Source organism: Oncorhynchus keta, chromosome 13 (genome assembly GCF_023373465.1).
Source record: "Oncorhynchus keta strain PuntledgeMale-10-30-2019 chromosome 13, Oket_V2, whole genome shotgun sequence".
Taxonomy (NCBI): Eukaryota; Metazoa; Chordata; class Actinopteri; order Salmoniformes; family Salmonidae; genus Oncorhynchus; species Oncorhynchus keta.
The window spans coordinates 18,173,997-18,200,326 of NC_068433.1; the positions used below are offsets into that span (position 1 = coordinate 18,173,997).

The 26,330-nt window shown below is 43.2% G+C and overlaps 1 protein-coding gene across 3 annotated transcripts in view; it reads left to right on the top strand.

Annotated features, from left to right (window-relative positions):
- LOC118391981 (inactive ubiquitin carboxyl-terminal hydrolase 53-like) overlaps positions 1–26,330 on the top strand; it is a 54,922-nt gene that overhangs the window by 6,986 nt on the left and 21,606 nt on the right. For 2 of the 3 annotated variants that reach the window (XM_035783515.2, XM_035783514.2), the window contains exons 2-12: positions 12,817–13,008; positions 13,165–13,539; positions 14,504–14,596; positions 14,825–14,959; positions 16,862–16,972; positions 17,925–18,007; positions 18,151–18,235; positions 18,818–18,964; positions 20,822–20,971; positions 23,106–23,274; positions 24,983–25,135. In XM_035783515.2, coding sequence (XP_035639408.1) covers positions 13,396–13,539; positions 14,504–14,596; positions 14,825–14,959; positions 16,862–16,972; positions 17,925–18,007; positions 18,151–18,235; positions 18,818–18,964; positions 20,822–20,971; positions 23,106–23,274; positions 24,983–25,135 — 1,270 coding nt within the window. In that variant the 5' untranslated portion in view covers positions 12,817–13,008; positions 13,165–13,395. Of the gene's footprint in view, positions 1–12,816; positions 13,540–14,503; positions 14,597–14,824; positions 14,960–16,861; positions 16,973–17,924; positions 18,008–18,150; positions 18,236–18,817; positions 18,965–20,821; positions 20,972–23,105; positions 23,275–24,982; positions 25,136–26,330 lie in introns of all 3 variants that reach the window. The other variant, XM_052459509.1, reaches the window with a different exon arrangement.

Below are 26,330 nucleotides of genomic sequence, written 5' to 3' on the forward strand. Positions count from 1 at the left end.
TGAGGTAGTATGTACATGAATGTATAGACAAAGTGACTATGTATATATGATAAACAGAGAGTAGCAGCAGCGTAGAAAGAGGGGTTGGGGGAGGCACACAATGCAAATAGTCTGGGTAGCCATTTGATTACCTGTTCAGGTGTCTTATGTCTTGGGGGTGAAAACTGTTGAGAAGCCTTTTTGTCCTAAACTTGGCACTCCGGTACCGCTTGCCATGCGGTAGTAGAGAGAACAGTCTGACTGGGGTGGCTGGGGTCTTTGACCATTTTTAGGGCCTTCCTCTGACACCGCCTGGTGTAGAGGTCCTGGATGGCAGGCAGTTTAGCCCTGGTGATGTACTGGGCCGTACGCATTACCCTCTGTAGGGCCTTGCGGTCAGAGGCCGAGCAGTTGCCGTACCAGGCAGTGATGCAACCAGTCAGAATGCTCTCGATGTTGCAGCTGTAGAACCTTTTGAGGATCTCAGGACCCAAGCCAAATCTTTTTAGTTTCCTGAGGGGGAATAGGCTTTGTCGTGCCCTCTTCACGACTGTCTTGGTGTGCTAGAGTGCAGAATGACTGATGAATTTACGAATGCGCAACACCTGCTGAATATGACCGGTGTCAGTAAATGTAGGCCAAAAAAGATCTAGTTAGTCAAGCACGCTCTAGAAAACATGTAAACAGCCTAACCAGTTCTGCCTTGGCAAGTAAAATGGTCAGTGGGGTGCTCTCTCATTTGTGTCTGGAAGTAGCTAGTTTGCAAGCTTGACAACTTTAGCTTGGTTGGTGCTTGGTTGGGACAAGCATGCATTGGCAGTTTAGCTGCAGAAAGACGAGGAGGTTATAATTCCCTATAGTTTCAGTGCAATTTCTACGGCCAGCTAGCTGAAAAAGTTTGAGAGGGTTTATCTAATATTCCTTTGTTAGATTTGAGATCATCTTGCTCTGGCTAGTATTAGTTGTTGGTGTGCATAACTGAGGGAGAGAGAAACTAACTTTTTGATGATTGTTTGCTCAATAGACTAATGTTCCCTCATTTAAGAGGACTCCTGTAGTATTTACATATTTGCAGAAATTCATTCAGGTGTGTTTTGTTGCTTTTGGCGACTGCGTTCTAATGACCTAAAGTCGCGCTGTTGCAACTGCCTGTAAACACACACTCCAGTTCAAAGTGAATGATTGCTGGCCCGTGTGGCAAATGGCTTGTTTGTATAAAGGTCCACTGTAGCTCTGATATAACTATAGCACACTGGTCTGTGTAGACTCCGGTCCAGGACAAGACAGATGTTCATATGAACAGGGGTGTACAGTGGTTCCTCCTTTAAAAGTCGCAGCATACTGCAGTGCAGCTTGCATGTTGCTGCAGAATTATATGGCACGTTATTTAAGTGTGAACCACTGGTACCATTTAATGCTAGTTTGACCACCAGAGGGCATCTTTGAGAAACATTTCATGGCCTTCAATAATGGCTGTACTAGAGAATGCAGGCACTCTGTAGACCGGTATTCAATTCCCTGACTGGGAGGAAGGAGTAGGCTGTTCTTAACTGATTCCATATGTGTTATTTCATAGTTGTGATGTCTTTACTATTATTCTACAACGTTGAAAATAGTACAAATAAAGAAACCCTGGAATGAGTAAGTGTGTCCAAACTTTTGACGGGTACTTGCTTAATTCATTTGATTAATATTACTGTTTCTATTCCAAGAAAAATGAAAAACTCTGGGTTTCCATTAGCATGGAATGGAAAATATGGCGATGTACAATGTGATGGTCGGGAGTACAGTACTGGGCTTTTTAGCTAAAGAATCCATGTGTCGTGCGGGCAGGGCACATGGGAGACCGGGGTTTAATTCCCCGACGGGGTGGAAGGAGTAGGCTGTCCTTGTCAATAAGAATTTGTTCTTAACTGACTTGCCTAGTTAAATAAAGGTTACAATAAGAGCATAACATTTATGCACCCTAATTTTCTAATTCTAGTCTAACCAATACCCAAACGGAGATAAAGTGAAAATAAAAATCTCATTGATTTGTCAAGACCAGTCCGCATGCTTGTCTCAGAGCTGTGCGAAACGGTGCTAAAATGTTGTAGACTTTTGCTTCAAATCCTATTGCTTCTAACTTCAAGATGCTCTTTAAATAAATAAGACTTACACCACTTTTAACAGCACATTACTCAACACTAGTGGGACTCATGTCACCTACAGTATATCGAAAAATATGACGTGACTCTCCTCCAATAATTACGTATAGAGGATTGGAGGATATTTCTACAATTCAGTGATATTTATTCCCATGTAGTTCCATAACTAAATAAACATCGGCATTTTGAAAGAGTATTTTTATCATTATTTTATTAATGAAATCATTGTTTTAGTTTGAACGTGCAGACTGGTACTAAGAACAGAACAGTCGGAACGTTTCCCTAGTCAGTGCCATTATTAGTGCGATGCCCCTTAAATATTTTGGCGATTAGTTTTTCATATAATGTCAAATGAACATGGGGTGAGACATTGTTACTAATTTGTAAATTAAGCCAGTTTGTTATTTAGAATTATTTCTGATTTTAGAGGGAGAAAAAACAAAAACCTACAGTCATCTTATGGGTCTCCCAGTCGAGGCCGGCATGGGTATTGAACCAGCATCTGTATCAACACAGCTGTCTTAGACCGTTGCACCACTTAGGTGCTGCACAATGTGACCAGTCGGGAGTGGCCTACAGTACTACAGTAAGAGCAAAATAAAATAATAATAACCTTAGGGTAACAACAGTTTTAGCAAGTAAAACTGAAGTCATGTTTTATGTCGCCATATCATTGTCAGTTGGACACAGTAGGACCCAAAAGCATAATCAGTGCTCTAACTCCCCCTTGTGCTGGTCTGGAGCAATGAAGTGGTGACTCAGGGTACCGTACTAAACCACAAATTACCTATAAGTCCCACGGCATAAGCTTGCAACTTCTTAAAGGAGGAACCACTGTATATGAACAGATTTGAATAGGATTTCATGTTGCTAAAATTCCACTTTAAATGCAACAATGTTTCAATACATGCGTTATTTTCAAAGAGATGTCTAACAAACAGCAAGTGCACTGCAATAGAGAACACATTTCCACTCACCAGAGGATAATCATATGAAACTTAATTTCTTGTTGAAAGTTATTCTTGAAAAGGGAAAGGCTAACAAATTAGCAACAACATCCTCTTTGATAACACCTGCTGCAAACTAGCCGACAACAAAAGCTAGCTAGACCGTGGGAAAAATACTGCTCGGTATTGTTGGCCTTCGAAAGTAGAAGTTTCCATATGATTTTGTAAAACAGTCCCACTCATTAAGTCAAAGTGTGATTGGTTGATTCCACTGTCACTCGAACATTTTGCCCAAATACAGTTGAATGGCAGATGCCTTTTTATCTAGCTTCTGATGTCCTAGCCAATGGCTGATTTTTAGCTAGCTAGATTGATCTCCCCAGAGACCATTGTTAACCCTTTCGAACAAACTGAAGAGATTTAATTATTATAATCATTATTTTATAAATCCCTTCTCTGAAGGCCCATTGATCCCCACTGTGGTTAGTAATAATTTGTAGAGTGGCTCTATTTTCCTTCAGAATGCATTTTTTTTTCACTATTCGAATGTCTAAAGAATCCATATGTTGTTCTGAAATATGAACACAGAAGTACTGGACATTTTGAACCCCCCCAATCCGGTCTTGAACACAACACTGGTACCTGGCATTGATGATAACTTGTGCCTCATTTGTTGGCCTATGTAGCAACTGCATCGTCCATTCATTAAAGCCACAGTCTGGAGGTGGTAGGCTACATCAGAGTGGACCACTAACTAAACTGTAGACAATGGAGAAAATGCATCCAATCACATTTTCACTGTAGCGTTCAAAGAATTACATTCCCTGCAAGCAACATTCATTTTTAAAACCTGTTTTTGAAGCTATACATAATTTTCTTACAAATGACACATCTTACAGGCATTAAAGGGCTAAGCCAGAGTGCACTAAAACCCGCTCATACACACACCCCGCTTGCAGAATTTCAATTAGCTGCTGGAACAGAATAAACTCATTAATCTGTTTTAAAATAAATGGAGGGTGGGGGTGGTGGGGGGAGTTGTTGGCCATGGCTCTAACATTTATTAGCAAGTCGTGGGAAGCAGCGAAACATTTAGGAAGTAGTCTGAACAGTCTAAGGAAGGAAGTTATATTTCAATCGGTGCCTTTAAAAAAATAAATACAGGATCTGTTTTTGGGAACATTTTACTTCTGTTCTCTCCCTATTCCACTCTCGCTGTGACCGAATGGGGGCTGTTCGTTGAGTGGCTCTCAGCGAGGTGTGGCTGACCTGTTCAGTTTCACAGGGTTCAAGTAGTGTCCACGTGCTGGAATGTTTCAGCAGGAAGTTCACACAGGAAACTTCTGCTTGCCTTGGAAAATCAAATAAAAATATTTGGGTTGCGTACACATATTTGAAGATGTTATTGCAGGTGCAGCAAAATGCTTGTGTTTCTAGCTCCAACAGTGCAGCAATACCTTTTAATCTATCAAAACAATTGAAGAAATTAAGAAACATCCTAACGAGCAATGTCAGAGTTATTTATATCTAAATAAATTGTGTGTGTGGACAGTATATTAATAGAAGGTGTGTACAGCTGTAGTTTTATAAGATTAACCTTTACTAGAATACAGATTGTGCTTTTGGAAAGTATTCAGACCCCTTGAATGTTTCCAAATGTTATGTTACAGCCTTATTCTAAAATGTATTAAATAAATAACAATTCTCAGCAATCTACACACAATAGCCTTTAATGACGAAGCGAGAACAGTTTTTTACCAAATGTAAATAAGGTATTTCTGTTTTCTATTTTTAATACAAGTATTCAGACTCTTTGCTATGAGACTCGAAAATGAACTCCGGTGAACCCTGTTTCCATTGATCATCCTTGAGATGTTTCTACAACTTGATTGGAGTTCACCTGTGGTAAATTCAATTGATTGGACATGATTTGTAAAGGCACACACCTGTCTATGAAAGGTCCCACATTTGACAGTGGGATGTCACAGCAAAAACAAAGGAATTTTCCATTGAGCTCCGAGACAGGATTGTAATTGAGGCACAGATCTGGGGACGGGTACCAAAACATTTCTGCAGCATTAAAGGTACTAAAGAACACAGTGCCCTCCATCATTCTTAAATGGAAGAAGTTTGGAACCACCAAGACTCTTCCTAGAGCTGGCTGCCTGCTAAACTGAATAATCGGGGAAGAAGGGTCTCCTCAGTAAAAGGCACATGACAGCCCACTTGGAGTTTGCCAAAAGACACCTAAACTCTCAATCTCTGATCTGATGCAACCAATATAGAACTCTTTGGCCTGAATGCCAAGCATCACGTCTGGAGGAAATCTGGCACCATCCTTATGGTGATGCATGGTGGTGGCGGCATCATGCTGTGGAGATGTTTTTCAACGACAGGGACTGGGAGACTAGTCAGGATTGAGGTAAAGATGAATGGAGCGAAGGAAAGAGAGATTCTGTTTTTGATTTGTCATAATGGGCTATTGTGTGTAGATTGAGGGGGGGGGGGGAACTATATACAAACAATTTTAGAAAAAGGCTTTAATGTAACAACATGTGCAAAAAGCCAAGGGGTCTGAATACTTTCCGAAGGCACTGTAAACCGTGTTCTATGACTATATACATATGGCAGGGCAGGGTACTGGGTGGAGGCCGGCTAGTGGTGACTATTTAAGTCTGATGGCCTGGAGATGGAAGCATTTTTTTTGTTGTCTCCGAACTTTGATGCACCTGTACATCTCCGCCTTCTAGATGGTAGCGGGGTGAACAGGCTGTGGCTCGGGTGACTGAGGTCCTTGATGATGATCTTGGCCTTCCTGTGACACCGGGTACTGTGGATGTCGTTGAGGGCAGGTAGTATGCCCCTAGTGACGTGTTGGGCTGACCGCACAACCCTGCGGACTGTGCAATTGCCGTAACAGGCAGTGATACAGCCCAACAGGATGGTCTCAATGGTGCGATTGTAGAAGTCTGTGAGGGTCTTAGGGAACAAGCCAAATTTCATCAGCCTCCTGAGGTTGTAGAGGTGCTGCTGTGCCTTCTTCACCACACTGTCTGTGTGACTGGACTGTTTCAGGTCGCCAGTGATGCGGACGCCGAGGAACTTGAAGCTATTCACCCTCTCCACTGCGGCCTGTCGATGTGGATGGGGGGGGGGGGTCGTGCTCTGCGGTCTCCTGAAGCGCTTTCATTTTGTTGACGTTGAGTGAGCGATTATTTCCTGGCACCACTTTTGCTCCATTCTGCAGGGAATTCTCCAGCTTTTGTTTCTTTCTGTTATTTCAGGATTTTCATCAGTCTTGTTTCATTTCCCCACAGCTGAGCCCAGTTTCCTCATGGTCAGCTTGCATTTTTACATGGTCAAAAAGGTTTGAGGATTTTATGTTTCATGAAGTCGTACTGCAAAGGCCTCTGCAGCAACATCTAGGGATTGTGACATACACAAGTGTTTTCGATTGAAACCAATTGAAGCAAAAATGTGTGTGGGAAGCAAAGTGAGGCAGGTTCTGACCGAGTGTGGGGGACGATATCAATAAACATTGCTTTTCTCTTCACTTTCGCACTTCACTGCATTTGCCTAACGGCAGCTTTAAATTAAGTAGTCTGAAGTATTGAGCGCACATTGGAATTGATCAATACCAAGGTTTGGGTCAATTTCAGTTCAGAAAGTACACCAAATTCCAATTGCAAATTTCCCTCAATGAAAAACATGGAATTTGTGTACTTCCCGAATTGACTGGAATTCAAAATTCAACCCTGGCCAACACCGAGAAGGCTGGCTGTAACTGTCTGGTGTCTGCCCCACATGGGAGAATTGTTTGAAGTCCAGGGGCCTCATTTTACAGCAAAGGTTGATAGTTATAAAGATAGAACTTGATGGGAAAGTGTGCATATCTCCACGCAAATCCCAAACCATGCATGTGCACAACTTCAAGAAGGTTGGTCAACTGTATTGCAAGCAAATAGGCTTATTGATTGTTTTGGGGGGGAAATGGGAGATGTTTGTTGCACAGGAAATATAATAATGGTAGGCTAATAATAACGTTCAAACGTAGGCCTAATGATAAAACGGAGGCATTTTGAACAACAATTTGCATTTATTTTGCATAGATGTGGACTGTAGCATTTACTTTTAAATAGTTAGAAAGGACAATGAATCTTGCAGAATGCGCGGCCAGTGTTTGGCACCCGCTAGGCGGTATGCATTTTTAGTTTGAAGAAGTCACTGCAACATTCTGCCCAGACCTCTACAGAATGTGATCATATTTTCCATTGGGCTTTCTTTTACGAACGGTCATTATCCAGTTTCAACATCACCAAGTCATACAGAAAATGAGTGTGTTTTTGTTACTATAAAAGGTGAATAGACAGCCTGGTAGGGCTGTCGCGCTCAAATATAATATGGCTCTGATTTTATCGCTGAGAATATGTGTATATGTTGACAGTTTGATTACTATTTGATTTGAAATGTACACGTGGTATACAAATGAGGCCCCGTTACATGAGGGTGGAAGGGACATGACATTTCTAGTTGGTCAAGGATGTTTCCTCTGTTGATTTAATGGACGGCTAACTGTATGTCAATCTACTGAGTCCTTAACATGCTGTAGGTTTGCAGAACATGGCTTTGAAAGCAGTTAACCACAGTTTGATTGTTTCTGGCAAGAACATATAGGCCCCAATAGTACCAACTGAGAATATTTTGTAGGTTTTCCATTTCATTTTTTGTACCCCCCTTTTTTCTCTCCAATTGCGTGGAATCCAATTGGTAGTTAGTCTTGTCCCATCACTGAAACCCCCGTACGAGCTCTGGAGACGCGAAGTTCGAGAGCTGTGTGTCCTCCGAAACACAACCCAGCCAAGCCGCACTGCCTCTTTAACACAATGCCGCACCAATGTGTAGGAGGAAACACCGTACAACTGGCTACCGTGTCAGCGTGCATTGCACCCGGCCCGCCACAGGAGTCGCTAGTGCCAAATTGCTGTCATTTTGTGAATAAACAGAACACTTGAGTAAAACCTCTGAGAGCATAAGCAAGGAAGGCAAACTTCTGAACCTTCGAAGTGTCTGCAAACAACAGTAATATGTTTCCTTGGTAGGTATTTGTTTTGTGTAGTGTTGATTTGGGAAGTTAACGTTCCCTTTATTCAACAAGTCTGTGTGAAAACAACTTACGATTGTTCAGTTTATTACCAACTGTAGGTTCTAGAGGAAAAGTGTAGTCTTTCGACATTTATATAAAGGAATGTGTTCTTGGCTGTTAGTTCATCAGATACCTCACTTGTCCCCTGTTACATTTTTGTAAGTGAGTAAGTATAGTGACAATGGATGGACATGGTTTCTTTTGTTATTTCCAAAACATGCTCTGTCTGGTTCTCATCTATTTTGGGTCAGGCGGGGTGTCATGGCAAACAGTCTCGGGGGGATTTATGATATTTCCATTTCACACTTGCATGTAATGTGTGAAACAAGAAGATTTCTGGGGGGGCGTCATAGCAAACAGTGGAAGAGTTTCTAAAAGTATAAAACATTTTTTTTTATAGCAGCTGTCTTTGGTTATTTTAAGTGTGATTTCTGAACATGTTGAGTTGACCACAGTCAGGATTTGGAACAGATTGGTCTAATTAATTTAATAACGCACAGGTCAAAGTGCTGGGAAAAACAACTTGTTTGAATATGTTTTTAAATTAGTCATGGAATATTACGAACGTTAAGTTGCCGTATTTACATTTTTGTCAGTCATTCAAGTTATGCTGCCATAGACAGCTCTTAGCTAAAATGTCAAGAAAGAAAAAAGTATATATACTTTACTTTTCATTAAGATTAACACCCATAGATTTATCCTACTGCATACATTTAAAGTGCAATGAGCCACACCATTTCTTTCCTTTATTGTCTCATATGCCAGAATTTCAAGATGAGCAACGTCTTCAGAGAGAATATGATATACATTTAAAGACCATTGTTAATACCTAATTTGATTTGAGGACAAAAAGCAGCAGCTAGCCTGAAAGCACTGGGCATTCTCTCACCCCAGGGAACTAGTTTCACCACTGAATGTGTTCTCCTATTGGGAAAGCCATCCATCAGCGTTGAGTTCAGAGGCGGCGAGTTGTGGGGAGGGACACGCTTTAGCCGTCACAAAGGTGTGTAATGCGCCAGCTAGGTGGGATGATGTATTGATCTGCATTGAGCAAAGGCACACTGCACCACTGTCTAACATTAAGGATTCAGTATGGAAATGCCTCAGGGAGTTTCATATTGGAGGCAACAAGAGTGGGGAAAGTCAGTTATTGAAGTTGTTACACAGGTATTAGGGCAACTTGATGTCAAATTAAAACACACTGAGCTTTGTGTTTCTGTAAAATAGCCAGTGGCTGCTTCTTGAACAGTCACGTTTTGTTATTATTTATCTGACATATGTTAAAGGAATGTTACAGTTTGACGACAGACCGTCTAATGAAAGGCTCTTGACATTTCCATATAAAATACATCAGTTAAACCTCTGAGGCCATTCATCAACACATCTCTAATAGATCAATTACATCACCAGATGACTTAAATGTCCCACACTGTAGACCAGGTCACGTTTGCGGTGTTCATGTCTAACAGACATACCCTGTCAAAAATGCTGATGCAGAACAGACACTCTAGCTGATTGCTCAAAGGTGCTAGCTAGCCTTATCATTTTTGCTATGACGAGATACTTTTTTGTTTGTTTGCGCTTGGAATTCACAAGACACTAAGCAAGACTCTCTCTTTACAAAGGACGTCTCAACTCTTTCATGTGTTTTGGTCGATTCCAAAAAATCCAGACCAGTGAAATGAGTCGGGTGACCCCTCACTTGGCTACGAATCAACATAATGCTTAGGATATTACTGTTGACCAAATAATTATTTTAGAGGAATATTGTGAAGCAGAATAACAGAAAATGACTGACCGTACACAAAAGTGCTTCAGTAAGAGGAAGTCGGTGTCAGTAATTTTCGGTTTATCTTTCCAGTTCTAGTCAGGGATGCAAATTACAGTTGTTGTTGAACAAGGATATGCAAAACGAATCCAATCGAGATGTGATGGATAGGCCCCTTGAAAGGCCTGCCATCTCAGGTGAATGTGCTTTTCATTGAGATCAGATGTTTGTTGGTGGATTTTGCATGTCTGCACTTTTTGTTAGACCCAAGGACAAGTGATCAAGCCACACTGTGCTTTATAAACAAGTCTTGCCATCATTAACAAAGACTAATTTTAAAGCTGCAATATGTAAGCAGTAGATCTGTTCTATGTATGGTATTTCTATGCTTCCTGTTCTTAAGTTTTGCCTCTTACTTTTGGTTTTGTACACCAGCTGAATATATGTCACAGCAATTTAGATGGTACAATGATTCTTTCCACACTATACATTGCATGTTTTGTCACAAACTGAAATTCACAGGGGATTAATAAGGATCCACCCCTCTTTAAAAATATATATATTTTCACCTAAAGGGGGCAGAATAATTTTGCACGCCAATTTTTTTCAGTTTTTGATTTGTTAAAGTTTGAAATATCCAATAAATGTCGTTCCACTTCATGATTGTGTCCCACTTGTTGTTGATTCTTCACAAAAAAAATACAGTTTTATATCTTTATGTTTGAAGCCTGAAATGTGGCAAAAGGTCGCAAAGTTCAAGGGGGCCGAATACTTTCGCAAGGCACTGTATGTGCAAAGTTTTAGACTGATCCAATGAACCATTGCATTTCTGTTCAAAATGTTGTATCAAGGCTGCCTAGTTGGTTTATTAATACATCTTCAAGTTCATAACTGTGCACTCTCCTCAAAAAATAGCATTTTATTCTTTCACTGTCAGAGCTATTCTAAATTGGACAGTGCAGATAGATTAACAAGAATTTAAGCTTTCTGTCAATGTCAGATATGTCTATGTCCTGGGACATTTTCTTGTTACTTACAACATGCTAATCACATTAGCCTACTTTAGCTCAACCTTCCCGCAGGGGACCCACCGATCCGGTAAAGGTTTTAACCAATGTATAACACTTGTATTTTCATGAGTGTTTATTACTATTTTTGTCATTTGAATTTGGCAATCCGGCAATTTCACCGGATGTTGTCGAGGTGGGATGCTAGCGCCCCAATGAGCCCAAAGAAGTTAATAATGGTGTTGGAGTTGTGCTTGGCCATGCAGTTGTGGGTGAACAGGGAGTACAGGAGTGGACTAAGCACGCACCATTGGGGGGCCCCCATTTTGGCAGATGTGTTGTTGCCTACCTTCACCACCTGGAGGCGGCCTGTCAGGAAGTCCAAATGATGATAATTCTCCACATAAAACCCCTAAAGATGGACCAGCCCATCTGGCATTTGCCAGAACTGCCCTATGGCCAGTCTGTTTCTGACTGCATGCCTTAACACACAATATCTACCTGTTGCAGTCAATTACTAATGCTGTGGATCTATTTGTTGATTGTTAAGCAATGAATGGCACTTCACTGGTCTACATGGGTGCTTGTGAGCTGTAGAATACAGGATTTGCATCATCATGTACTCAGAGGTGCCTAACTTAAAACAGAAGTATGAATTGTATGACAGTGGAAATTGCTGCTCAGTGTCATTTTATAGCTTCTAGATCATTTCCTGTGATTATCCCACATGTCTGAACTTCCCTAACCACCTTTTCAGCTATATAAGTAACACTGATGTGAATAGAATACACATTTGTATAGAATCCTTAGTGTTCCTCAGCTAACATTTACAAGTTTCAAACAGACAGATAAGAACAACAAAACACCACATGGTTCAGGAAGCTTGTTGGTTGACTGTGGTCTGCTGGTTCCCCAGTGGGATGTGTCACCCTAATAACCTTGGTACTGAATTGCCTGGCTCCTTTAGCAAAAATACAGTATATGTACATGCATTGTACTTAAACAACCCTTAACCAGCAAGTCCAAAGCGAGCAGATGACCCATTGCAGATGACACCGGCAGCATTCTGGGAAACGGCTCTGTTGTCTCTGTCGTGGCTGCCTTACGGGTCGGTTATTGCATTTGAAGTTCAGTGTGCCAGTAGGCCCTTGAGCATGTGGGCTGCACTGCTTCCAGGATCAACTGAATCTCAAATGGTTGACGACACGTGCCCCGGTTATGTTTTTGAGAGGAGATGGTGAGCAGTAGGTCAGGCTGGGCAGGATAATGCCTTGTCTGCCATGTTAACCTAATGCTAAGTCTGCTCCAAGGCGAACACGCACGTTGGCATGGCTATGAGAGGCACTATGTGGCTTAATGTTGAAAGACTGGCCATTGACCAGGCATTGAACCTGAAGGAAGGCGTGCTGCAAGTATCTTATTTGCACTACATTGTTTACTGGGCAGATGATATTACCGTGTAACTTGGCATAGCTCCCATTTATTGTTAACCTTCAACTCGGAAGCTGGGGCACGACTATTCAAAGTGACAAGGTGACGAAAGGTTTAAGCTTTACAGCATGTAATATGTATGCACAGTTGCCTATAATATCTTAGTTTGGTGGACTCTGTGAACTGATTTCTCGGTGAAGCCTGATGTTTACTATTGCCAGAAATATAATTGACTGACTAGAAGGATCCAAACACCACTTTTTCAATAAAGGTCATACAGTATTGCACAATAGGACCTCGAGAGAATGTTTCTCCTGGATATTCATTTGTTTTCAGTTAAATTATTATTTTTGTTGTGACTCAAGTCTCCTTTCACTCTTTTTTACTTTTACAGATCAGACCCAGTTGACATCCAATGGTAAGAGCTGCCTGGATAGATCTTCGCTATGGATGAACCTTGGAAAGGGGCGATCAATTCTATTTGACTGCTCTATAACGTCAGGCCAATGTGGAGAGCCCCCAGAGACAACCGGGACCCACAGCCCCTCCCATCCCTGTACTGAATCCCCAGTGCAGAATGATCCAGGTTGGAGAATGTCTAACACCCCTCCTTCAGGAGTCAAACGGCTATGCATAAGAACAATCAGACTAGCAATCTGTTTTGAAAGGATTTTCTCTGGACTCAAAAGACTTCCTAGCCAGTGACTTAAAATAAAAATAATATTTTTTTGTGACATTTCAGACTTTTCCAAGTGGTGGACAAGGTAATATTACCTTCCTATCGAGCTGTGGAGAGGTGGCAGTAGTCGCCCATGTGTAGCAGGAAAATAGCTGCTGAAAGCGGAATAACGTAGCCTCAGATTGTCGGGGTTCGTTTCTTGACTGGGCGAGGGATCCCACCGCTACCAGCAACGAGCCCCAGTCTGCCTCACCAAGTCACTCCACTCCCGTCCAAAGGCAGACACTCTATCAAATGGCATGGGCCAAGTTCTTCAGAAAGCCCGGGGGCAATCTCTCCAAGTCCTACCAGCCGGGGAGCATGCTGTCTCTAGCCCCCACAAAAGGCCTGCTGAATGAGCCGGGGCAGAACAGCTGCTTTCTCAACAGTGCGGTGCAGGTGAGTCCTAACTTACCAATAAATAGTAAATTGTTACTGCATGTTTTCTTCATATGCTGCAGAGGTAATGGCCATGAACAGAAATGCTTTTTTTTTTAATGGTTATGTATCCCGAACAATGGGATGGATCTAGAGACACTGTTAATCTCTGATTAGGGACATTAATAAAAGCTTAATGTAAATTGCAACAATGCCAAATCCTTTTATTGCAACACCTGGTAAGCCGAGTCGATACAAAACATGTTCTCATTTCCAGTAGGCTACGTCACTCATGTTAGCGTTGCATAGTTTTAAGAAAGGGCTCGACAGCATGTCCCCCCGGACAAAAATATTTACCAACACCAGCATTACTTTACAGCCTCAAAGCCCATAGCTTAGTCACTGTAAATTTGTCAGTATGTCCCGGCAAGTTACTGGAAGGTTGTTTTTGGCTCGTGGGATGGCAGTTGGCGACAGGGTTGACGGGTGCAATCATCCCGCGGTGAGGTCACTCTTCCAGGCTGTGACTCAGGGGGCGAGACATGGCTGAGCTGGGTGACGATGTCTGACACCGAGGGCTATGTTTCCAAGGAACAGTAGCCTTCCTTTATTCTCCCTCCTTCCTCTGTCCTCCTCCATGGCCTGACTCAACCAGAGACCCCCTTTTAAATCTAAGCACCCTCTACCAAGGAAGGCCATCACTAGCCCCAAATCCATGGTTGAGAATGTTTGAGCATATGTGAAGTAAAGCTGGATAAACCTTGATTTCCACCCATAAATATTAACTGGCCCTCAAGTGTCACATTTGGAACTGAAAAATTGTTTTCTAAAACAAATCCCATTTAAAACCTGTCTTTCATCAAAGGTTATCAGGAAGGATTAGCTGGGCAAGTCTGGGTTATACTGAGAGTTTGGTGTGGATAATGAGGCACTTAATGAACATGACAATACTTTGTCAATATATTTTCTTCAATCCATTGTTCAGGTGCTGTGGCAGCTGGACATCTTCAGACGCAGTCTAAGGCAGCTTCCTGGGCACTTCTGTCTCGGAGACTCTTGCATCTTCTGTGCGTTGAAGGTATGCACCCTACATCAAGTCTTACAGTTGTTGCAAGCAATCACAATATATTAAAGTTACTTTTTAGGGCTTTATTGTTGCTGACACGTAGTTGTCCCTTGAACTGCTGTTAATAATTCATTTAAAATGTTTTCATTTTCAGGTTCTTGAAAGTCATTTAGGTTTGTTCAGAAACCTTGAATTAAATGAATGGTCTGGTTAATTCCCAACTTCTTTCCTTTTCCGCAGGGCATCTTCTCCCAGTTCCAGCACAGTCGGGAGCGCGCTTTGCCGTCAGACAACCTGCGTCATGCTCTGGCAGAGACCTTTAAGGACGAGCACCGCTTTCAGCTCGGCTTCATGGACGATGCTGCAGAGTGCTTCGTAAGTTTCCCATGGTGATCGACCAAGCTTACCGGCTTAACCCAGGTATCCAGGGGCGCCTCTGAGCGGAGGCGACTGGGGCCTCCCCAGGGATAGACTGGAATGTGTGTTGGGGACATATGAGGGCAGACGTGCTGTAACAACGATTTCAGCAAGGTCACCGTCTGAAAGAGCCCTGTCCCCTCTCCCACCAATCTCCTCGACACAACCCGTAATATATAATGGTGGCGGGTTATGGAAGCAGAAGCACCATCTTTGGGCCTTTACGGTTTCCTCACTGTGTATGCAGCATCACTCCGAGTGGTTTAAAGATGTCTCTATGAGCCCTCTGAATGATTCATTATATCCATAACTATTCAGTCCACTTGTGCTTAGTTTGGCTATCTTCCACTGTAGTAGTAATGCTTTCTTACCCTGTTCTTTTTAACACTCATTCTAGACCCAACAGAGAGAATGTCATTACAAGCTCAGACCCTGGAATGTTCAGACGCTTCAACACCAACTAAGAAACATCCAGGATTTAGGAATATTACTGTACATTACATCTAGTTTTTGACTTCGCTAATGATTTGTTCCTCTTTAGCCATAGGGATTAGGGGACGGTACACTCCAGTACATTGTGTTCTCTGTCTGCGAGTATTGGGTTTGACGCCGTAGTGAAATTGCTGTAAACCTACTCAGCACAAACGTACACTCATTTTCTGTTCAGCGCAGCAGCTCTCGAGTGGGGAGGTCATTCACTCAGGAGGGCTCATTCTACAGTGGAGGATAAATGGATTTGAAAATTAAGTCTCTCGTTCTCTGTAGAACAGGAGGTGATGAGAAAAAGAGAGGCCAGCCAAACCAAATAACCAATGAGCCCACTCTCCGAGCTCCCCGGCAACACAGGGAACTACTCACACAGGCCGTTAGTAAAAATTTACCTCCGACTCCTGTGGTTTCCGTCTCGTACTGGAGTTTGTTTTGAATAAACAATGATTTAGAAAGAACCACAATCCAATCAAATCCAAGGTGGTGGTCAGGTGCCAGACAAAACAAACAATGAAATGTTTGTCCTGTAACCAATGTCCCATTCTCAGTTTGGCAACAACCCTGTTTTAATGATATAGCTAGAATAGAAATGTAACGTGAGATCACAGGGTTTTCTCCCTTTATTTTTACCTGCAATTTGGTCAGGCATGTCATCTGAATCATTCTAACATTGTTACAACTGGTTTAATTCTCAATGTACGTTTCGCTGTGTGCATGTTCAGATTTGACAATGCCCTGCATTTAGCCATTCTCTCTTTTTCCTAAGGACCTAATAACCACGTGAATCTTAGGTTCACATGCGTAAATTAAAGACCAAATCAAGGCCCTGTAATGCTTCAGCCAGTACGACTTGGATTAATTTCTGAGCAGAATTAGCCAGTGTCAGATTAAATCGCTTCGAAATGGTGAAGGTCTAAAAGCAGCCTGACTCTTTCATAAACCCAGTGGGATTCTGTAGCAACGTGTGAGTTTGAAGTGGAGGCCGCTTGCACTCAGACTGGTTCCTTAACTACAGTAGTGAGGCACCGCATAACTCCCTAGCTGTTTAATGTCACAAAACAATACAGGTTTATACAGATGTATCAGGGGGGGAAGTATTGGTTTACCAGACGTTATTTTTCTCTTTACTGGTACATTAAGGAGATAAGTGTATAGCTGAGGGTGATTTGAGGGCGATACATGCTGAGGAAAAAATTATTAGCTGGTGATTGCTAATATTTCAATAGAGGGGGGCGATTACCAAAGTTTCAATTTAAAAATGTGAATATTCCTTTGGATAAGATCAAGCTAACTTTGCTATTGGTGATTCGGTGAAAACTATTACACGTTTTGTTTTGACCCATTTCTTATCGTCATGGTATATTTCCACAGGAGAATATTCTGGAACGGATCCACCTGCACATTGTGCCTGAGGAGACAGATGCCTGCACCTCCAAGTCCTGCATCACACACCAGAAGTTTGCCATGACACTCTACGAACAGGTTAAAGGAAACTCCTAGCATGTGGTAGCATACACACACACACACACACACACACACACACACACACACACACACACACACACACACACACACACACACACACACACACACACACAGGTCCATATCCATTTGCAGGCACAGGGATCACACACCATCCAGGGGTACAGCAGCAGCCACATGGATCGCTGTCTGAGATAGGAGCTACCCAATTCGTCTCGTCTCCAGAGTGGGGCTGCTACTCTGGAATAGAGAGGGGGGTTTTCCTCAGATCCCTCCCTGCCGGTATGATGTTCATCTCACTAAATCCCAGAGCAGTCCTGTCGTCAACGTATCAGACAGCTTTGATGCATGGTTTGATGGTGATGCATAGGTGGCCAACTCTGAGAGCAAGTAGATATGCAAGCTCTTCTTCCAGCACGGTTTTACACACCTGATTCTGTTAATCAGCTGCTCAACAGGTTAGTGGAATCGGGTGTTGTGTGGTGTTGGGACCGCTAGGGTCAGAGCACGTTGTGTTCGAGTGCACAGTAGCGGATAGTTTGCTGTGCTACAGTTACAGTATGGTTGGAACAAAACACCTGTATACCCCAGTAGCTCTCCAGCAGGAGGGTTGCTTTGATGTTTCGGTAGAGGCCCTATAGTTTAAAAGCCAGCAGTGCTGTGGCCCAGTGTTAAGAAAGGAGGCAAGAGATGACGTCTGAAGACTGGACACAAAACACAACCCACCCCACCCCGCCTGCCACTTTTCCTCTCAACTGACAAACAATCCACTCTCTTCCATCACAGTTCACACAAACACCCTAAAGTAGTAATTTCCCCATAACTGCCCCCAAACTACTACACCTCGTGAAATGACACGCTGACTTGATAATTAGTGCTTGGCAGTGGCTAAGCGGCGCCTAGCTAACGGCCACGTGTCTGTGTTGTGTTCCTGTTCCCCTCTCCCCTGCAGTCTGTGTGCCGTAGCTGTGGGGCATCCTCCGACCCCCTGCCCTTCACTGAGCTAGTGCATTATGTCTCCACCACTGCCCTCTGGTAAGCCATGCTTACTGACGTCACACAAAACACACATTTCTCCATGTTCCTCTTAGGGTTACTGAGTGACTTTTGTAGCTTTGTCACTCTCTGTAAACTCTCTCTCTCATATCTTTCTCTCACACTCTTTCTGGTTCTCTCAGTCAACAGGTTTATCAGAGGCGGGACGAGTCATTTGGAGAGCTGCTGCAAGCGGCTAGCACCATCGGGGATTCCCGCAACTGTCCGGTAAGTGTCTGTCCTGTCAAGCATTAAGAAAATCATACATTGATGTCAATGGCAGTTTTGTGCAAAAACTAGCACACGCATATCTCAAGTCAGGATGCAGCTCCATTCTCATCACACTAGACAACTAGTAGGGGGCGATGTTGGAAAGTCACTAGCAAGACAACAGCAGAACCCCCCTCCCACTGTGAAGCCGTATTTAGGGTTCTTGTTACTGAGTTGTCTGGTTAGTTAGCTAATAGAGCTGGGACAATAGCAGTATCGCAATATTTTTTTCCTATGGCAAAAATGAAAACACAAAGCCCATCAAACTCTTTGGTCCTTTAAAAACCTGCTGTATGCAAAATATTGTGTGCTATAGCTTGGAAAATAAGGACATGTGACTCTGGATGACAACCATAATGATGTTTGTTTCCAACATTAGGGCTGTTTTCCTAAAGATGTGAAATCCACTTTCTGTTTGTTTCCTTGCCACGATTCAAACGAGTATCGCAATACTGGTATTGTCCCGGCCCTGTTAGCTAAACTGGTTAGTTAGCTCTGCTCCCCTAGTTATCTGTCTCCTCCCTCTCTCGCTGTCACCAGAGTAACTGTGGCCAGAGGATCAAGATACGCCGAGTCCTCATGAACTCCCCGGAGATCGTCACCATCGGCTTCGTGTGGGACTCAGACCAGTCAGACCTCACGGAGGACGTCATTCGCTCGCTGGGGCCACACCTCAACCTCTCTGGGGTAAGGATGGAAAGCCAGCAGGGACAAAAAGCACAACAAACTGATTATATTATTTACGAAGATCAGTTCAATATTGTAGCGTAGTCTTTCCCAAACTTGGTACGGAGGCCCCAAGGGTTGCACGTTTAGGTTTTTCCCCAGCACTACACAGCTGATTTAAATAACCAAATCATCATTAAGTGTTGTATTATTTGAATCAGCTGTGTAGGGCTGGGTCAAAAACCAAAACGTGCACCCCTTGGAGTACTCAGGACTGAGTTTTGGAAACACTGATGTAGCGCTTTCAGTCTGCTCTTTTGTTTTGTTTATTGAAAGTGATGGGTCGTAGAGAAACTAAAAAAGGTTCAAAGACAGTGGAGAAGTGTACTTTTCCAATCACTGTCATAAAAAACCCATTGGGCAATACAAAGTTGGATCTATGATCGGGGCCAAAGACCTGTGAAAAAAGTTAGTGATGGCCAAGTACCTCCACATAAGATTAAAACATGTCTAATTCTCTGTCAGCCCGTCATAAAACAGATTAGTCAAGTAGTGTGATTAAAATAGCCAAAGCAGTGATTGCACCCAAACAAAATGTCCACCTTACCCCCCAAAATGTGAACCCTGGAAATAGGAAAAACAACAATAATACACTATTTTGAATTGGTCGAGCTCCTAAAATATGGTTCAAATCACTACATTCTGGTTTTACTCTATTTGCTTTCTGTCTTTTTCTGTTTGTTTGTTTGTTTGTTGGAGCCTCCACAGCTGGTGTTCCTTGCCCTGGTTGTGTTGGGGTCAGTTTATTTCGGTGCCATGGAGCATATGGGGGAAATAAAGTGGGCTTTATCCCTGCGTAAGTCGGAGTGTTGCGTAAGCAGTGCGTGGTGCAATGCCCAGTTGGCCCACACCGCTGATCAAAAAGCCCCTGCTGCATGGCCAGATCGTGTCAACACCCCCTCAGTGCCACGATGGAAGAGTACAGTGTTTGTGTGTGATTTGTTTGTGAGAGACTCAGAGAAAAATTACATGTGAATGTGTGTATATTATGTGTAAGAGAATGGTGCGTGTCTGGAAGGTTTGTGTGAGTCCATGTTGGAGTACAGAGTGTCCTTGGCATGGGCGTACAGGAGGTTTAATTTGTAGCACTCAACTCTGGCTGACACTGTCCCTGTTCCTTCAAGAATAAAAGGAAATGAGCTTCACTGAAACCGGCTACAAATCTAGAACAAACTGTCATAGGCCAGGAACAACATATTACACAACACCATCTCCCTTGAATACTACAAGCACAGATTCCTCTTTTCCCCTCTCCTTGTTTTGAGCGCATTCCAATACTGGATTAGTCTAGCTCGTCTAGCAGAACCCCCCCCCAAGTACCACAAAGGGCTTGATTCATACTTGTACTGTTCATGTGACTGTGCTGGGTGTTGGAGAAAACCTCCCCCTGCCTAGGAATCCATTGTCTCCCATGACCAAAGAGAACCAGCCATTCAGGAAAAACAAGAGGCTATTTCACAGCCTCCTCATCCAGCGGTCTATTCAAACTGGTGGGAGGATGACATTATACTGACGATTGCCTGAGCAGCTAGAGATGTGTACATTTACCATGCCTGCATGGCAGCAATAGTCCAAGTTGAAGGGCAATTTTACTGTCCAAATGCTACCGTGTGGATGACAAACATGAATGTTTTTGGTAAAATGCTGTATATCTGACTGAGAAGGTTCTGCTGTGTGATAAGACTGTTAGTCCATTGAGCTAAAGTTCGGGGAGCCAACTTAAGTCGTTAGGTCTTAGGCAAGATTACTCATGGGCAGGGTGGGAGTGTTTTGGGCTAAATTTGACCAAATAAAGTAATTTTAAGTGTGTGTCCGCAGCTCTTCTACCGGGTGACAGACGAGCATGCCAAAAAGGGAGAGCTTCAATTGGTTGGGATGATCTGTTACTCCAGTCGCCACTATTGTGCCTTCGCCTTCCACACCAAGTCCGCCAAATGGGTGTTCTTCGACGACGCCACAGTCAAAGAGGTGAGGGAGGGGAAAAAGACATGCAGTCCTCCTAGCAAGGGAGTAAAAACACTACACCTCAACCGACACTCATAGCATCTTTCACTGTGCTAACATATGCTGCTTGGACCACACACGTATAAATGCATGGACAGGCGCACCCCACACGCACTAGCCTCTGTCTCGTTTGCTGTAGTGGTTCACACACACTCCCTCTCTGACACTATGACCAGAAAAAGGAATTCACCAAGTAACTAAAGTAACATTTTTGTTGGTAACTTTCTTTAAAGCGATTCAACTAGTTGATTTGAAATAAAATCAGGAATACAGTCTGACATGAGAGGATTTTTCAGGAAGCTGATGTATAATATCATGGGATAAAAATCTGCTATTATCTGGAGCTAAAGCCTCCCTAGACAACAACTCAAAGTGCAGAAATGTACTCGTCTGAGCTGATGAAAAGGAGACTGTTTTACAAGAGAATGAGAGCAGGGAGCTCCCTGAGCCATCTCTTATCTCCACCATCTTCTTATAAGGGCCACATCGATCTTTCTTCACCACCCCCGGGTTGATGACTCTTCAGTGGGGTTGAACAGTCTGCAATAATCACCACCACCAACACCCACACGTGTTTGCAAGGGTGGACACACACACACACACACACACATGCAGCAGCAGTACTACTAGTATTAGGTTTTCCCAGTGGAAGCACCTTCAGTCTTTCCCTAGTTAATTGCATCAGTCATCCACAGTTGAGCTACACTGTTTAGTGGACTTCCACATTTCAGGATATCAAATTGAAATGTCTTACGGTAAGAATTGGTATGTTGTGTGTGCATGCATATGTGAGAATGATAATGTACAACACTGGGTGTGTCTGCGTCCAGTCCATTTGATTGGACTGCGGTGCAGAGGCTGGCTGGCTCGGAGTCAATCCAGCAGCTTGTGCTGTGTATGCACTTCAGCCCGACTGGGACAGAGTGCTACAAGCACAGCACCCGAGCCAACCAAATAACACGCCATATACCTGCTGTGTTGCTACTCGTTCTCTTATGGCCTCACACCAAGTAATGAGCAGAAATACCCTACAGTTTATGGATGGCTTTTAAAACTATATTTATATTTGACATTTATGGTTGCAGTTTGTTGACTGTCATAATTGCTTGTATCAGTTATTGCAGTGGTTCCACGGTTCCACTAAGCCTATGTTGTTGTTGCCCCAGGTGGGGATCAGTGGCCAACATGAAAAATGTCAACTTTGAGCACCCTCTCTCCATCTTTTAATTAGCCCCCCTCCCCCATTTTACTGTCACATTCCTTTCTTGCTCTTTCTCCTTCCTGTCTCTCTCTCTCTCACACCTTCTGCTCCTCTCTCCTTCTCCTTCCTTTGGTTAATTAAGGAGTAAACTAGCATCTGTTAGCCTCCAGTCTGCCTCTGTGGCGTTTTGTAGTGAGGCAGACACTTAACTCTGCTCAGCTAATGTGATTGTGAAACTGCTTCAACGCATAATATTCACTTAAGATCCAAGACAAAGGGGACAATGTGCTTTCGCAGTGCACAACAATGTCTCCTTGGACATTCTAAAATGACATTTCCTCCCTGAACTCTTTTGTGACATGCCTGGTCTATGGTCACCATATGTTTTGAGGGTAGTGGTTCAAAGAATGTCCCTGAATTCAAGCAAGCATTGTCAACATTTGTCCTCTGGGGTTTTTGTTTGTGCACTATCAATTTAAAATGAGGCATACGATAGTATGTACTCTGTTAATAACATTTCTTAGAGCCCAAGTCCTTTTAAATGTATGAACCAATTCAATTACAAGTCAGCATTTTCTGCACGGTGTACTCCAAGGTACCTAACATTTACATAGTCAGGTTTTGGCAACTGATGCTCATCAAATAAATAGTCTCTTCAAAAGTAGTAATGTGTATTGACTGGCATTAAATGACACATTTGGCTTCTGACAAGACCTCTCTGTCTAATGAGATGAGGAAACTGGTCGGTGCCAGTAAGACACGGGGAACATTTTATTTTCTTGTCACATTGGGAAAATGCCATTTCGCCTTTCTGCCTGTCAAGCAGGAACACACACACACACACACTCTTCATGTGAGTCTCCTATTGACCTCCCAGTCTCATCTCCCCTATCCTAGATTGGGACCCGGTGGAAAGATGTGGTCACCAAATGCACCAAAGGCCACTTCCAACCCCTCCTCCTATTCTACTCCAACCCAGATGGCAGCGCCATCTCCGTAGACGACACCTCACGCCAGAACACTGACCAGTCCTGCTACAAGTCCCCCGTCAACGGAGCCGTCCAAGGTATACATCGGACAGAGTGTCATTCTTTTTTTCATTTATAGGAAGAACTACACACTACCCCTAGAGTCATGGAACTTTTACAGCACATTGAGGGGAAATAACTGCTTTCAAATTTGCGTATAAAAATTATGCACAAATATATATATATTTTTTCAGGATGCCAACAATATTAAGTCAATTGTACAATCACTTGTGACTTCTGGTGTTTTTGCGACGGCGATGCAGTCTCTCGTGGTCTTGGTTTAGGTCTTTTGGAGACCAGATTCAAATGGCCCCCCCTTTCCAAAATGGTTGAACGACCCCCTTAGCTTCACTCGAGACAATTCTCAGGAACCACACACCACGTTTATAATTCACAGTTCCTTTTAATTCATGCTGAACATGGGGATGCTATATTTAAGTCGGTGCAGTAAATTCTCAGCGAGAGGGGGTCCTAAAATAAGTGCTTCTATGAGTAGAGATCTCCGGCAAGAGCAATTTGGAATTCATGTCAGCAAGTGTTGTCAATGGTGTGTGACTGTGGTTACAACTTCCTTTTAACAGTGTGTACTAGCCAAATGACCACCACTGCCACAGAGCAGTGGTTTTCAAACTTTTTTGGCTAGCATCCCCTTGAACTATTTTGGTCTAAATTTGAGCCCGGATGCACATGAATTGCTTTCTGTGGAGTGTTAGCCTCGCCACATTCAGTCGGAGAGAGGGGGGGCGGGGGCACTACAGTACATGTTGCAGTGTAGAATTCTGTTTTGTTAATATGATTGGGTCGATGGGTCTGTTCGGGCCACAATTTTGGCATTTTGAAGTCTCTCAATGTTCTTGAGATTTTCTGTTTTGACTGTATGACCAGAAAATACGTTGCAGTTGACAAAAGTGATGACTTTACAAATACGTGCTGGACTTCAAAACAAGTTTGGGATGCCCATCACTTCAGTTGGATTTATGGTTGCAAAATCCTGTTTGGAGGATTCCCAAATTCCCTGCTTATTGTTTCCTGATTCCAGGAATATTCCAAACGGGGATTTCTGGAAAAACTGTCAATTTGAGGAAAGTTCCCAGAATTTTGCACTCTAGTTGGATTACTGTTTATTAGTGAATTAGCTAATGGTGTTCCAACCTTTCTGTACCACTCAATACTTGATTTGAAACTGAACTACGAGAGTTCATGAGCAGAAGGCATTGAACAATATTAAAAAATATATATATTTTTTTTACTACGACCTCGACCATAATACCCGTCAATGTTGGCAATGTCAAGAAGTTGTACATTTGTACAGCTAAACATTTCTGTGTGAGGATTAAAAACCTCTGGATTTGTTTGGGGTGGGGTTTATCCCCCTTAATGATCTGCTCTCTAACTCTCTGAGCTGGCCTCGCCCCCAGGTCGTGATGGTGACTGCGGCTCACTGGCCTTCAGAGGCGTGCTTTAGAAGAAATATAAATGTTCCGTTACATTTTCAAAATGTTAATTGGGTCGCACTAAACTATTGATTTTTTTTTTTTTAATATAAATTTTTCCAGAGATTTTTGGAATGAACTGAAACGTAATGGTAATAGTAAGCTTATTTACATAATGCCTAGGAATTGCTTGTTGGAATTGATCCCCACCCTGGTTTGTGTCACCAGTAGAAACGGATCCATGAAGAGACATAGGCCATCCATATGTAAAAAATAAAAGATTCTGTCCCTCTACTCCTTTTCGACCAACCAGCGCCCTCCTCTCCACTTCCGGGCCCCAAGAAACTGGACCTGACCAGGGAGAACCTGAATGCCCTGCTGGGCCCCAGCAGCTTCAAACAGAATAGCCAGACCCCTTCCACCTTTACCAGGGGCAGTGGCCAGACTGGCGGGGGTCGTGGACCAGGTACGACAAGGCGTTGGGGGCGGGGGGGATATGATGGGAGACAGGAAGAGGAATGGTTATTTCTACACATAGCTATGGAATATGGGTATTATCAGAGTGAGACATTTGGGAGGTACATGATAGGTATTGAGAGAAGAGACTGAAAGATGTGGCGGGGTTAGAGGTAGAGAAGATTGCAGGTAGATTAGAGTTACTATAGGGGGGTGGAGCATGGATAGAGGCAAGAACAGCCAAGAGGGTAGAAGGACAGCCTTTGAGAGGAGGAGTAAGGCCTGGGAGGGAGATGGGCCAGAGTTTGAAAAGTGACCTTTATGATGGAAGGGAATGAGGACACATGGGAATGAGGTATCAGGAGCACGTACACCTCCAAGGAGAAGAGGCAAGCGAAGGCGATGCAAGGAAAGAGCATAAGGGCAGACTCTTTTAAGCACCCTATTCCCTATATAGTGCACTACCTTTAACCAGGGTCAAAAGTAGTGCACTATAGTGGAAAGAGAGAGGGCACCATTTGGGACACAAGCCTTAGTTATTATTGCACATTCCTTTGATTACGATGGATTGCGTAACGTCTGTCCTTGTTTAGGTCCCCCTTTGTTGTTACTCCCTGCTTAAAGCCATCAGCTCAATATGATGCATTTTGAATGTTTTCTATCCACCAGCACTGGAAAAGTTACCAGTCGCTCAGGGCTTTTGAGAACAGCAAGGCCACCCCGAATGACTGAAAATAATAATCATAGCAGTCAAGTACCTTGTGGGAAAAGTGATGAATTGTCCTCATGACACTTTATCCAGGCAATAGAGTGACTGTGCAATTTGCAAAATTGTCTCGTCATTGATTTCAATGCGAAGCCGAAACCTTCAGTTCTTATTCACAGAGACCCTCTTCTAGCACGTTTTCTGTGCTACACAGAGTTGTTTGGCATTTTCAACGACCGCAGCCACATGCTTCTAGTCCTATCCATTGTATCCGACTTTCTCCTACTTTACGAGAAGAGGCTACAGAGATGAGACTTAGGGATGATAGAAGGAGAGAGAATTTCTTCCACGGGTTCCATCTCAGTGCATTTCCCCCCCGTGAAGCAGAAAAGCACGGCGTGTACATCACATCGATCGGCCCTAAACTACTCCTTAAACTCAGCACTGTTCAATGCCTCCAGGGGGCTAGTCAGGGGATGGAAGGGAGGAGTAGTGGAGG